The 14,987-nt window shown below is 36.0% G+C and overlaps 1 protein-coding gene across 1 annotated transcript in view; it reads right to left on the bottom strand.

Annotated features, from left to right (window-relative positions):
* Positions 1-7,830: 7,830 nt before the first annotated feature.
* LOC137620031 (streptococcal hemagglutinin-like) overlaps positions 7,831-14,987 on the bottom strand; it is a 25,216-nt gene continuing 18,059 nt past the window's right edge. Inside the window, exon 4 of the mRNA XM_068350310.1 lies at positions 7,831-8,392. Within this exon, the coding sequence (XP_068206411.1) occupies positions 7,831-8,392 (562 nt within the window). The remainder of the gene's footprint in view (positions 8,393-14,987) is intronic.

Raw genomic sequence — 14,987 nt, 5'->3', positions numbered from 1 at the left:
TGTTACTGTTCTTAAAATATTTTATTTTGATTATTTTTTACTTCTCTTGTAGCTTATCCATTTCCTTATTTCCTTTCCTCACTGGGCTATTTTTCCCTGTTGGAGCCCTTGGGCTTATAGCAACTAGGGTTGTAGTTTGTCTTTTAATAATAATAATAATAACAACAACAACAACAATAGGTACCTCTGAAGAGTGGGTGTGTAGAATATCTTGGTAAGAATGAACTTAGTTCGTATATATAGTTTTCTTAACCCTTTAAGAGTCAGTCAGACAATGAATGCTAGGGGTTGCAGTAGCCTGTTGTAAACGTTTCTGACTGACGATGTGCTGGACGGGAGTTAGTCCCGCTCAAGTTCGATATTTTCTTGTAGTGTCTACAACCTTACCATCCTTGTTGAGGTAAGGAAGGGGGTGTTTTGGGGGAGCCTATAGGTCTACCTGCTGAGTCATCAGCAGCCATTGCCTGGCTCTCCCTTGTCCTGGCTTGGGTAGAGAGAGACTTGGGTGTTGATCATATTCACTATGAGATTTACACTGTAGGAAATACGAAAAGTCTCCAGCATGCAGTAATCTTGAAATTGACATTTTTTTCTCGTAAATGTTCCAAAATCATCATTTTAAAAGAAGTTTAAATCTGCATTACATCCTCTTTTCAAAACAAATGCAATGGGGAAACATTTTTTAAGAGAAGTTAAAATGTGCAATAGAACTGGAAGAACAAATATGATACGTATTTTTCAAAACAAATGCAATGGGAAACATATCTTGGAGAGTACTTTAGCTTGAAAATTTGCTTTATGTAGGTTATAGTTGTATTAGGGGTGAAATATCATCGACTTGTCTCCCGTATCAACATAAAAACCATGAATCGAAGCTGAGATTTTCAAGCCTATTTTTCGTACTCCTATGGAGTGAAATCTCGATTTCTCTGTGAACTGGAAGCTGTAGCAGTTGGTTGTAAATGGTCCTTTACAACGGTGAGTACATCATCTGAGTCGAATGCTTCCCAAGAGAACTATGTTGTCTCTGTTCCCTTTACATAGCTGAAGGGTGATCCAGGGTCCACGTACCAGACAGATCCGGACGCTCATACAAAGTGAAGATAGGAAGAGGGTGAAGGAAGTCTAGTTTCCTCTGTACATTTTCATGCTTTGGACGCGAAATTTTCTGCTTGACGAGAAACACCTTAGTCATTATTACCTTTATTTTTTTTTCTCTTAACATAAAAACTTTTAAATGTTTTAATTTTTTTTCATTCTTTTATAGCTTTTGATTCCTGGTGATTATTAGTTTTTTGTAAATCCCGAAAAAAAAAAATCCAATCAGTACTTGAATAAACTGAAAATACTTACAATACTATTAAGTCAACTTCAAATTTCTAATTGGTACTTGAATTTATCGAAATTACTTAAAACACAATTAATTAAACTGAAGATTTTGCCCACTATTTTTTACTGCCTTTTAGACTTTGAATGTACAGTTGGACACAAGAATTTCTGGTACATCTATCTCTGAGGAAGTGCACCCTGTCACACCCATACTGCTCTGTTAGTAATCAGACAGATAATATTGGGAGAGATGATAAATGTGGTAGGAGGGGCTACACACAGGAACTGGCAAAGGCAAGGAATAGTGACATTGTCTTAGCAAGCAGGATAATACCCTAGAGACTGACCATATATCATATGATCAGCGCCCAAGCCCCCTCTCAATCAAGCTAGGACCAGGGAGGATCAGGTAATGGCTGCTGATGACTCTGGAAACTCCCCATCCTTATCTCACAAGGATGCTAAGGTTACAGACACTAAAAGGAACTAACTATTTTTGAGCGGGACTTGAACCTTTCTCTGGCGATCACCAATCAGAAACGTTACCAATAAGGCCACAGCGGAGAGAGGTGTGACAATAATTCCTGTGTCCAGTTGTACGGTTTGGGTATTCAGTTCATTTTTATAATTTATTTTCTCATTCTTCTTAAGTGATGGTTTATCCCTGTATTGAAAGCTCATTGAAAATAAAATATGAACTGTATGCCAATACCATGCCGTTGGTATTGCAATGTTTTCAAATGATATTGCAATGTTTACGAAAATATTTTGATACTTTTCACTAAGGAAGATACCAATGTAAATCGTAATGGCTACTGTGTGTACAAAGAAAGAAAAGAAAAAAAAAATCACCTAAGACTACACCATGAGAAAGAAAAGGCCACATTTTAAATGATCGTCAGACAAGTTTTCAATTTAAAAATCAATCTTAATTAATGTGATAATAAAAACATTGAAACCACTTTTCATGATGTGACAAGAAAAACATTGAAACCACTTCCATAATGTGACAAGAAAAACATTGAAACCACTTTCATAGGCAATTGGGAGTCAAACATAAATAATTATTATAATAATCACCAACTCGGATACCTCAATAATCCCCCTCCAGACAAAATAGATGTTGAAAGAGGAAGCCAGTCCAGCATTTAGGGGGAGGGGGGGAAGGAGATCCCATGACTAAAGGGGGGAGGGGGAGAAGATCCATGGCTTAGGGGGGGGGGTAGGGGAGTTGGTTATAAGACGTGGATGCATATCCTGCCAATGAAGATGTGAGAAGCCATAGTTATGATCAGGTTCCATGAGTGCTTACCTTTCCTCCCCCTCCTTTCCCCTCTCCCCCCCCTCCTCCTCCCCTTCCCCCTCCCCCTCCCCCTCTTGCTAAGACTTCCTCTCGCATGCAGATTGCTCCCTGGAGCCCGGAGGAGGCAACATAATTTCTCACCAGTATATCCTTTTCCTCTGATAACATTCTGTCAAATCTTTTCTGGGGGAGTTTTTCCATGATGACGTTGCACATTGCCGTGAGATTTTTCATACTGCTCTCTCTCCTCTCTCTCCTCTCTCTCTCACTCTCTCTCTCTCTCTCTCTCTCTCTCTCTCTCTCTCTTCCACGTTATCATCATTAATGCCAATTTGTTGTTTCAATAGTTTGTTATAATGAGCAAAGGTGTTTAATAATCAAAGTAATGCTAAAATAGTAATAGTGATATTATTATTATTATTATTATTAATAATATTATTATTATTATTATTATTAGCAACTTCACATTGGAGGACGTGGAAACCGACAAAATAGCATTTCTTAATAACATTATGTTTCGAAAGAAGTAAGTAATTATCTATTATGCAAGATTCTCTTCGCATTTCTTGTTCAAATAAAGTAAATGAGTAATTTATCTAAGATCGATTATACTTTTTTGTGTAGTGATTTCCATCTATACCTTATCTTTTATTTTTGTGAAATATAATCACCAACATTTACTTTCTTCTTGACTTCTTTTTATTGACACTTATGTGCATTTTGCGTCTTTGTTGTGAATATATTTGAATTCTGAACAATTCATTTGATAAATGAATCTAATAAAAATTAACTGGTTCTTCATCATTTTTTACATCAATATATTTTCGAATGAAATTACAATATTATTGTTCTTGGAGAATTCTTGTAAGATTACTTGCCATTTTTTTGAGGGTAGGATATTTTGGGGGGGTAGCCAATTTGGTGGAAGCCAATTATTGGTGGTAGTCAATTTTTGGTGGTAGCCAATTTTTGGTGGTAACCAATTTTTTCGGGTAGCCAATTTTTTTGGGGTAGCAAATTTTGGGGAGTAGCCAATTTTTGGTGGTAGCCAATTTTTGGTGGTAGCCAATTTTGGGGAGTAGAAAATTTTTGGGGGTAGCCAAGTTTTGGGGGTAGCCAATTTTTGGAGGTAGCTAATTTTTGAGGGTAGCCAATTTTTGGAGGTAGCCATATTTTTTGGGGGTAGCCAATTTTTGGGGGTAGCCAATTTTTGGGGTAGCCAATTTTTGGGAGTAGCCAATTATTTGGGAGTAGCCAATTATTTGGGAGTAGCCAATTATTTGGGAGTAGCCAATTATTTGGGAGTAGCCAATTATTTGGGAGTAGCCAATTTTTTGGGAGTAGCCAATTTGGGGGGTAGCCCAATTTTGGGGGGTAGCCAATTTTGGGGGGTAGCCAATTTTTGGGGTAGTCAATTTTTGGGAGTAGCCAATTTTTGGGAGTACCCAACATAAAAAAAAACTTAACAAAAGGAGACTTGTACCAGTATTCCACAACGAAATAAATCGGATCGTTTTCCGAAATCTTCAATACGTTTGACAACAAACACATTCTAGCGTGGGTTTATCTTCCAGAGTCCTGGATCCCTGCAGCCTCTCTCGGTTAATCCTGGAACGCCTTTGTTCGAGAATTTCAGAGAAGGAACAAAAGCCCCCTTCAGACAGAAGCCTGGCGAGGTCTCGGGGGGAAAGTGATGAAATTGCTGAAAGGCGGCAGTTAATTGGTAGAGAGAGAAAGAGAGAGAGAGAGAGAGAGAGAGAGAGGAGGAGAGAGAGAGAGAGAGAGAGAGAGATAAACTTTGAACATTTGGAAATGTCAGCTGTTTGAGAGAAATAATGCTTATAACAATTATTAATCTTTAAACATGTAGCTATCCAAAAGAGTGGAATAGTTTTCTTCTTCTTCTTCTTCTTCTTCTTCTTCTTCTTCTTCTTCTTCTTCTTCTTCTTCTTCTTCTTCGAGAGAGAGAGAGAGAGAGAGAGAGAGAGAGAGAGAGAGTGTTAATGTTTGATGTTTGGAAATGTTAGGTGTTTGGAAGAAATAACGATGATAACAATTATTAATTTTTAAACATCTGGCTTTCAAAAGGTTTTTCTTCTTGAGAGAGAGAGAGAGAGAGAGAGAGAGAGAGAGAGAGAGAGAGAGAGATAGAGAGAGAGAGAAATAAACTTTGAACATTTGGAAATGTCAGCTGTTTGAGAGAAATAATGCTTATAACAATTATTAATCTTAAAATATGTGGCTTTCAAAAAGAGTGGAATAGTTTTCTTCTTCTTGAGAGAGAGAGAGAGAGAGAGAGAGAGAGAGAGAGAGAGAGCTAAATGTTTGATATTTGGAAATGTTAATACTTTATATAGGACATATCTGTTTTGACGCTGTTACTGTTTTTAGAATGATATATTGTTAATTTATTCTCATCCTTTATTTATTTCATTGTTTCCTTTCCTCACTGGGCTATTTTCCCTGTTGGAGCCCTTGGGCTTATAGCATCTTGCTTTTCCAACTAGGGTTGTAGCTTGGCTAGTAATAATAATAATAGTAATAATAAATTTTAGGTGTTTGTAAGAAATAGCGGTGATAACAATTACTAAACAGGGAAATTGCTTTCTTCTTTTTTTAATAGTTGGTTGGAAGTATGACATCTAATTTAATAATTGAAGTTTTACTGTATTAAATTTGTCTCTGAAGATTAACTTTAATAATGTTCAGCAAGCACAATGAAAGAAGTAATATATAAATAAGCTTGCAAACTACCAAAGGGTTGGGGTGGCCGATGTGGAAACGTCCCTGACTGGTGTTCGGGTCCCTCTCAAACTCGTTAGTTTCTTTGGTCGGTGCAACCTAACCATCCTTGTGAGCTAACGATGGGGGGTTGGGGGAGCCTATTGGTCTATCTGCTGATTCATCAGCAGCCATTATCTGGCCCTCCTTGGTCCTAGTTTGGATGGAGGGGGGGGGGGGGGGGGTTGGGCATTGTCCTACTCGATAGGGCAATGTCCCTATCATTTGCCTCTGCCATTCATGAGCAGCCTTTAAACAGGAAGGCTGTTTAGTTCTACTGTGTCACAGTTGTTTGATCCGGAAATACAAACGTATTTATTTTTCGCTGCTTGGCAATAGCTGGCAACTTCCACTGACTCCTTTCTACTGAATGACTCTTGAAGATACTCGTAGCTAGATTGGCCCATGAAACGGCCTTTTACTCGTAGGATGAAGATAAAGAAGCCGAGAGTTCCATTGAGAAAAGGTGAACCAAACGTTTCCAAATACAAATAGACAAATAAACAAAAACAAAATCGATGGCTTTTGCCAAAGTCAAAATACTTCTAAACTCTGGTGATTTCTCATTGAAGATTACATTCAACGTTGTACTTTGATATTTTAAATATCGAAAGTGGTAATGAAAGCTTAAGGGTATTCCTAAACCCCATGCTTCCGTATTATCCTGAATGTTGAAACATCGAACAAATATCGGGGTAATTAATCAACAAAATGAAGTGATTCAGTCTTTGTTAAAATTTCAAAATTTGAAAAAAACCCGAATTTGTTCTAATCTTTCCCCTTTGACTTTAATCTCGTAATTTGCAATTTCAATCATTTGAACTACCACATGTACATTCAGGAAGCTAAAAATCCCGTTGATACCTGTTTATTTAGAAAACTCATCTTTATATTGAAGGTATTGGCGAAAAGATAGCCTTATTACTAAACCAGGTAAAGGAACTGTTATTCGAAATAAGGAGGAATGCCTGTGTAGAATGGAGAATATTTGAAACGGTTAGCCCAAATTTTTGAAACTTGGCGAGCCTAACTTCAATATATGTTTTGAATACACTTAAACATTAACTTAGGATATTTCTTATATTTTTTTTCTGGGTTATCGAATGGCAATTTATATGGTTAGCCCTAAATCCATAAGTCTAATGTTCTATCTTCGTTTATATATATATATATATATATATATATATATACAATACATACATACATACTAGTGTACCCCACCCGTCAGAAAGGTCGTCGAAATATTTAGAAACGCGCACACACACACAACCCTTATCCCCCCCTTTTCTAACTACAACCAGATGGTTCGGCAATTTGCAGGAGATTGTGGTTTTACGAGTGTACCTCTTAGGCCAAGGGGTATCCCCTCTTACCAGGGTATGGCTACTCCCCCATGCCGTTGAGCGTGACAAGAAATATAAGTTTATATTGCGTATATATAACCATACACGTTGCTCTTTATTGTGTGTGTGTATATATATATATATATATATATATATGTATATATATATTATATATATATTTATATATATATATATATATATATATATGTACAGTATATATATAGTAGGTATATATGAACACGAATATTCAGCCAGACAGGGAAATTCAGACATAAGTCGTGATTTTTTTTTTATTGTAAAGCGAATTGCTATTCAAACTAAGCTTTTTTTTGTATATTATGTGATGCGAACTCTTCTGCAGGTTGAAAAGTTTACTGAAAATATTACAGAGGAAGAGGAGGAGGAGGAGGAGGAGGAGGAGGAGGAGGAGGAGGAGGAGGAGGAGGAGGAGGAGGAGGAGGAAAGCCTTCAGAGAACAGAAATACAGAAATGAAAGTGTGAAGGTGATTTAGGGATTAAGGATTAAAACTTTAGAGTAGATACCTGGAATTGGTTTGGTCACGTCAGTCGAAGGGGGTGAGAATAACATATGAATGGGGAGCTTTTAGCAGGCGCACTGTAAACACACAATCCTGGAAAGTGAATACTGGAGATTACATATTACAAAATTACATTGGTAAAGACGAATTTAAACTGTACAATAATTGATAAATTTAACTTAATTAATGGCACAAGGTAGTAAGAACCTCGATTCTTTATCATTTATATATACCATATAGTTAAATTGAAAAAAGTTTGTCAGCGAAATCATGTAATGTTCTGGGTGCCAACCAAAACCAAAATTAGTCGTCATTGCGGCCTCGTTCAAAGTTTATCATTTCTCATTCGTGCGTTTTCCTAGCCATCATTTCTTCCTACCTTTTCGAGCATCCCCAACATTCTATTTTTCCTTTCCTATCTCTTTACGAAATCCTCCTTCGGAAAGGCATGAATCGCGAATTGCTCCTATGAATATTTCCTCATTAATTATGCAAATACGGGCCACCGCTCCTTGTTATGCGCGGCTGTGAACGACTAAGGGTGGAAGCTTTTTTTTTCTGCCGTTTCTGCTGCTGCTGGTACTGGATCCGTCTCTGCTACCTGTGCAGATACTGCTGCTTCTGCTGTTGCTGCTACTGCCATTACTGATACTGATTTTGCTGCTACTGCCATTAATGATACTGATTTTGCTGATACTGCTGCAGCTGCTAAAGCCACTGCCACTGCCATTACTTGTACTGATACTGCTGCCATTACTGGTACTGATACAGCTGCTATTTCCAATGCTGATACTGCACTACTGCTGCTATTGCCATTACATATACTGCTACTACGGTCATTGCTGATATTGCTGCTGCTACTGTCATTGATGATATTGCTGCTGCTATTGTCATTGCTGATATTGCTGCTGCTACGGTCATTGCTGATATTGCTGCTGCTACTGTCATTGATGATATTGCTGCTGCTACTGTCATTGCTGATATTGCTGCTGCTACTGTCATTGCTGATATTGCTGCTGCTACTGTCATTGCTGATAGCGCTGCTGTTGCTACTGCCATTGCTGATATTGCTGTTCTTACTGCCATTACTGATACAGCTGATCCAGCCATTACTGATACTGCTGCTTCAGCCATACTGATACTGCTGCTCCAGCCATTACTAATACTGCTGCTGCAACCATTACTGATACTCTTGCTGTTACTCGCCATAGGCGATGCTGTTATTACTGATACTGCTGCGGCTACTGCCATTGCTGTCCTGCTGCGGCTACTGCCATTGCTGATCCTGCTGCTACTACTGCCATTACTAATAATCTTTCTACTGTTTTATTAACACTGCTGATACTGAAACTTCCACTGATATTTCCAGTGATGTCACTATGATTTTGTTAGGTTTGCTTATTAAAGAGATTTGTTAAAGGTAGAAACTTGGAATGACTGGGATATGATGCTGAATATCTCTCTCTCTCTCTCTCTCTCTCTCTCTCTCTCTCTCTCTCTTTGTGTGTGTTTTTTTTATAATAGTAATATTGCAAGAAATAAGAAAAAATTAAACCTTTTTATCTCCTTTAGACTACGAATATCTCTCTCTCTCTCTCTCTCTCTCTCTCTCTCTCTCTCTCTCTCTTCACGTTGATGTATGTAATTTAAAAGCCTCTAGATGTAGATTAGAAACCCTCTTATTCAATGTTAATTTTATTTTTCATCTTTCATTCTATCTACTAAGATGATAAGTTTTCATATAATCTTTTTATCTCTACCATTATAATATAATTTTGTTTCGATTTTTCACTAGCTTTAAAACATATCTATTATGATCGTTTATTTACAAAATGCACACACAAACACACACACACACCACATATATATATATATATATATGTGTGTGTGTGTATATGTGTGTGTATATATATATATATATATATACACACACACACAAACACACACCACAGCAAACAAGAGCCTTTATATGGATGGTCAATGGATACATTGCATTAATAAACCTCATTGAATTCGGAGTTTCGTGCCTTTTTTCAAACGAATACATAAATAGATAAACTCTCTCTCTCTCTCTCTCTCTCTCTCTCTCTCTCTCTCTCTCTCTCAAAACCCATTTGAATGCTCACACAAAACTCATTTCCTGAAATAGAAGCTAGTTCATTGTACTCGCCTTGTTCCTCTTTCTCCGTTGTCTTTACCAGTGAATCACTATAGTGGCTGTTTCATCGTTTGCAATATTCACTTCTTCTTTCGTTCCCAGCGTTGTGACTCACACGCTCACCACATTCAGTCTCAGGCTTTCGATTACCCGGTACGTCACATCTGTATCCTTACGTGTCTGACTCATTTTCTCTTCCTCCTATGCTTCCACATTATTATTATTATTATTATTATTATTATTATTATTATTATTATTATTATTATTATTATTATTGTTGTTATTATTATTATTGTTATTGTTTTTTAATTTATATTATTTTTATTTTTTTGTTTTATTATTATTATTGTTATTATTGTTATTGTTATTTTTATTGTTTTTAATTTATTTTATTTTTATTTTTTATTTTATTATTATTATTATTATTATTATTATTATTATTATTATTATTATTATTATTATTACCACTGCCAACGAATTTGGAAAGAGGTTGTGTTGTGTGTTTGTTTGCGTGTGTGTTTGTTTGTTTATGAACACCTTCCTGCCCACAATTTTAATGTTAGAGTAATGAAACTTGCGAGGGATTAACTGTTATGTAAAAAACTGAAAATGTTTAAATTTTGGAAGGTTAAGGTCAAAGGTCAAGTAAACGGTCAAGCAAAATATCCAATTCACGGAATCAGACATAAGTTTGGACATCGTTGTCACAGAGACTTCAAACTTGGTTCATATTTGTTTAGGTCAAAGGTCAAGGTCATGGTTGAGAAATAACCTAACCTCTAGTTATTATTATTATTATCATTATTATTATTATTATTATTATTATTATTATTATTATTATTATTATTAGCTAAGCTACAACCTTAGTAGGAAAAGTAGTATGCTATAAGCCGAAGAGCTTAAACAAGGGAAAATGGCCCAGTGAGGAAAGGAATTATTATTGTTGTTGTTGTTTTTGTTATTATTATTATATATTATTATTAGCTAAGCTACAACCCCAAGTTGGAAAAGCAGTATGCTTCAATTCCAAGAGGTCAAACAGGGGAAAATAGTCTAGTGAGGAAATAAATTACAAGAGTAATAATGAACAATTAAAATAAAATATTCAAAGAACAGTAACAACATAAAAATAGATCGATCAGGTACTATCTATGAGAAGGGACTTATGTCAACCTTTACAACATAAAAACATTCACTACAAGTTTGAACTTTTAAAGTTGCACGTCATATCTCTCTCTCTCTCTCTCTCTCTCTCTCTCTCTCTCTCCGTGAGCCTGAGTCAACGAAGGTGAGTCGTAGTGACGCATTGGGATCTTTATCCAGTGCCCTGCTGGACTTGCCCAGTTGCTGAAATGACGTAATCTTTTCTAGGAACGAGGTGCGCTTGGACGGTAAATTGACTCTCCCAAGAAATGCATTTTATTAAGTTATTAAATGTTTTCCTTTGAATATACAGCTTTAATTTTAGTTTCAGAAGTCTTATTTTAACAAGAGCATATTATAAACACACACACACACATATATATATATACTATATATATAAATTTACATATATAGCTTATATATATATGTGTATATACATATATATATATATATATATATATAATAAGGTTGTGATGGCCGGTGTGGTATCGTCCCTGACTGATGAACGCCAGACAGGGGTTCAAGTCCCACTCAAACTCGTTAGCGTCTTTGGTCGCTGCGACCTCATTATCCTTATAAACTAAGTAGGGGGGGTTTGGGGGTGCCTACAGGTCTATCTGCTGAGTGCCCAGCAGCCATTGTCTGGCCCTCCTTGATCCTAGTTGGGTGGAGAGGGGTCTTGGGTGCTGATCATATGTATATATAGTCAGTCTCTTCGGGCATTGTCCTGCTTGATAGAGCAATGTCACTGTCCCTTTCCTCTGCCATTCATGAGTGGCCTTTAAACCCTTTAATTGGGTATGTTACTTTACATTTATAATGAATAAACAATGTCTTAGTGGCGTCCAAAACCCTTAGATAGTTTCTCTCCGGACACTGTCCTGCAGATAGCAAAATTACATTTTCTTTTCTTCATTATTGTTTGGTGTCGACACGTGTTTCGGATCACTTTGCGACCCTTCTCCAAAACTACATTAAATTTTAGAATTAGTCTTTGATATAAAGGTTATGGTGCTGAAAATTTTATATAGAATATTTAGAACTTCGGAAAACATACAACAAATATTGATGAATGAAAACTTTAGATCCTTTTAAATATAAATACGTATACATGTATACTCACATGTTTGTATATATTATATATGTATAAATACATATGACTTATGTGAAATACGTATGAATATCTGCCGGGTCATCAGCAGCCATTGCCAGGCCCTCCTTGGTTCTAGCTTGTGGAGAGAGGGGCTTGGGCGCTGATCACATGTATATATTGTCAGTCTCTAGAGCATTGCCCTGTTTGATAGGGCAATGTCACTGTCCCTTGTCTCTGCCATTCATGAACGGCCTTTAAACCTTTAAACAATAATGAATAATTGGCTGTTTAAGTGTTTGCCGTAAATATTGATAGTTATTGTTGGAGTAATTGCCTAATAATATAGAAGAGTAGCGTTGGTAGATATAGGAAGAAATATGGAAATATCTAAATCTGCCACATCTGTTATCGACAAAAGTTTGACACGGGAGAAAGTTTCCAAGTCTAGCTAAAGTATTTAACTCTCTTTAACTGCTGACACTTCTAATATGGTCTTAAAAGTATCAGTTAAGTCAGGACCCACTTACTAATAGATCTACTGTAAGTGGGTCCTGAGTAAAGCTTTCAGAAAAATAAATTATAGAACTTAACAGGAATATATATGTTATTGATGGACTGTCTGTTATTCTAAAGAGGTTGTTGGTAAATGCTATGCAATTGAAAAGCAATGCTAAATTTCTTTCAAAATATGAAGTTATGGAGTTACTTCCATAGTGTGGCTGAACTACAAAACAATTCCTATAAGTTTGTGTTTACGTTTGTAATTCTCTCTCTCTCTCTCTCTCTCTCTCTCTCTCTCTCTCTCATACTAATATATATATATATATATATATATGTATGTATGCACACATGTATGTGTGTGTATATATATATATATATATATATAGATACTGGTATATGTCTATACAATATTATACATATATATGTATATATATATATATATAATATATATATATATGTATGTATGTATGTATGTATATATATATTAGTATGAGGAGAGAGAGAGAGAGAGAGAGAGAGAGAGAGAGGGGGGGGGGGGTTATATAAATGTCTATAAACCATAACATATATGTATACATATATGTATAATGATTTTAAAGTACGTATGTAAGTTCATGAATGTGTCATCGGCGTGAATAGATGACCTTAGGTAACCTAGATAGCAAACACAGCCACAAGTGTTTTAGAAAATCGGATAAGCATTCGAGTGTATACGTGCATCACAATACCTCGGACATAGCTGTTCAGTCCGAACAGGTTTAGAACCATTATGCAACAGGACATTACAGTGGTAAGTGGTCAGGAAAAAAAAAACACTTCCTGCCACTTGGTTTCTGAAAAGTGGACCCGCAGCTTTCACCACAGAGAAGCAAGAGTTACGCGTCACCAATACCGTTACTCTGACCGTTGCAAGATGACGCAGTTGGTACATGACTAACATGAGGACACTTATCCTGTCTTTTTTTTTTTTTCATTCTCTGTATTTTGGTTTTGATCTATACTTGTTTTTGTGCACAAGGGGTTCTTGTGTGTCATTCACCCTGTGGTAGTGTTTCTAAATGTTTTAGTTTTTTTTTTATATTTATACTTTATATTTGATTTTTTATTTGGATTTAAATTTGTTATTTCACAATCATATATATATATATATATACATATATATATACTGTATATATAATATGTATATATATATATATATATATATATTATAATATAAATCAAATTATTTTTATCTATTTTTAACGCTAAGCTAGGACGTGGATCTAGAGATAGATATATCCAACAGTCGCTACTATTGCTACACACACACACACACACACATATATATATATATATAGAGAGAGAGAGAGAGAGAGAGAGAGAGAGAAACACACACATATACAGTATATATATATATATATATATAGAGAGAGAGAGAGAGAGAGAGAGAGAGAGAGAGAGAGAGAGAGAGAATTGATGATTTAGTATGACCAACACTCGCCTGCTTATTTATTATTGCTGTCATCAGCTGGTCGATGACCTGGGTTGGCGTCTTCAGCACTTTTTTTCCGCTTTTATATCCAATACTGACTTTGAATCACTTGGCAACGTCCAACATTGACTCTAACTCAAATGAGAATTATTATTATTATTATTGTTATTATTGTTATTGTTATTATTATTATTATTATTATTATCCAAGTTACAATCCTAGTTTGAAAAGCTGGATGCCATAAGCTCAAAGGCTCCAACAGGTAAAAGTAACCTAGTGAGGGTAGAAAATAAATAAACAAGTGAAGTAATTAACAATTTAGATTAAATATTTAAAGAACAGTATTATTATTATCATCATCATCATCATCATCATCATCAATTGCTAAGCTACAAGCCTAGTTGGAAAAGCAAGATGCTAAAAGCCCGGGGGCCCCAACAGGGAAAATAGCCCAGTGAGGAAAGGAAACAAGGGAAAAAAATATTTTAAGAACAGTAACAACATTCAAATAAATATTTTCTATATAAACTATAAATAGTTTAACAAAACAAGAGGAGGAGAAATAAGAAAGAATAATGTGCCCGAGTGGAAAACATATAAACTAAAAGTGAAGTAATTAACAATCTAAATTAAATATTTAAAAAATAGTGACCACATTAGATTAAATATTTCATAAATAAACTATAAAAAGACTGATGTCAGTCTGTTCAACACAACATTCTAGTTTCCCATGAATCCTCTTCCTCAACCACAGTCCTCCCTCCCCTTATTACAATCCCCAGCAAGGCCTCTCTCTCTCTCTCTCTCTCTCTCTCTCTCTCTCTCTCTCCAGAACGTCCTTCCAGTTCCACCAAACCCCATGAGGCACTTAGCAGGATTCGATCTTACGTCAATATGATTCGCCCGAATCTCCTTCCCCCAGGTTATAGCGAAACGTGCATTAATTTACGGCGTCCGTAAGGGCGATTGATACATCCCTTTCAACGGGATTATGGACTGAATTCGCCTCGTCTTCCCGGCCCCCTTTTTTCGGAGAGGCTTTGAGATAACATCTCGAACCGTAAACTCCATTGGCAGCGATTTCAAAGAAGTTATTTCTTTAACATTTCATAATCCAGGTTCGTTTCGCGATGTACATTTCTTATAGGGTAATTCGTGAGCTGTCCGTCTTCATAATGGTTACGTTTATAATTCGTGGAATTCACCTGCCAAACCTTTTTTTTTTTCTTGTAGTGGTGTAACTCTAAATCACGTTCAGGGGGTTTTAAAGGCTATACTTTTTATGCAGCATGTTCTCGTGTTTGATCCTAATTTGCTTTTATCTCT

Source organism: Palaemon carinicauda, chromosome 26, assembly GCF_036898095.1.
Source record: "Palaemon carinicauda isolate YSFRI2023 chromosome 26, ASM3689809v2, whole genome shotgun sequence".
Taxonomy (NCBI): domain Eukaryota; kingdom Metazoa; phylum Arthropoda; class Malacostraca; order Decapoda; family Palaemonidae; genus Palaemon; species Palaemon carinicauda.
The sequence above is the reverse complement of the archived record's forward strand: the minus strand, read 5'-3'. Positions and strand labels throughout refer to the sequence as shown.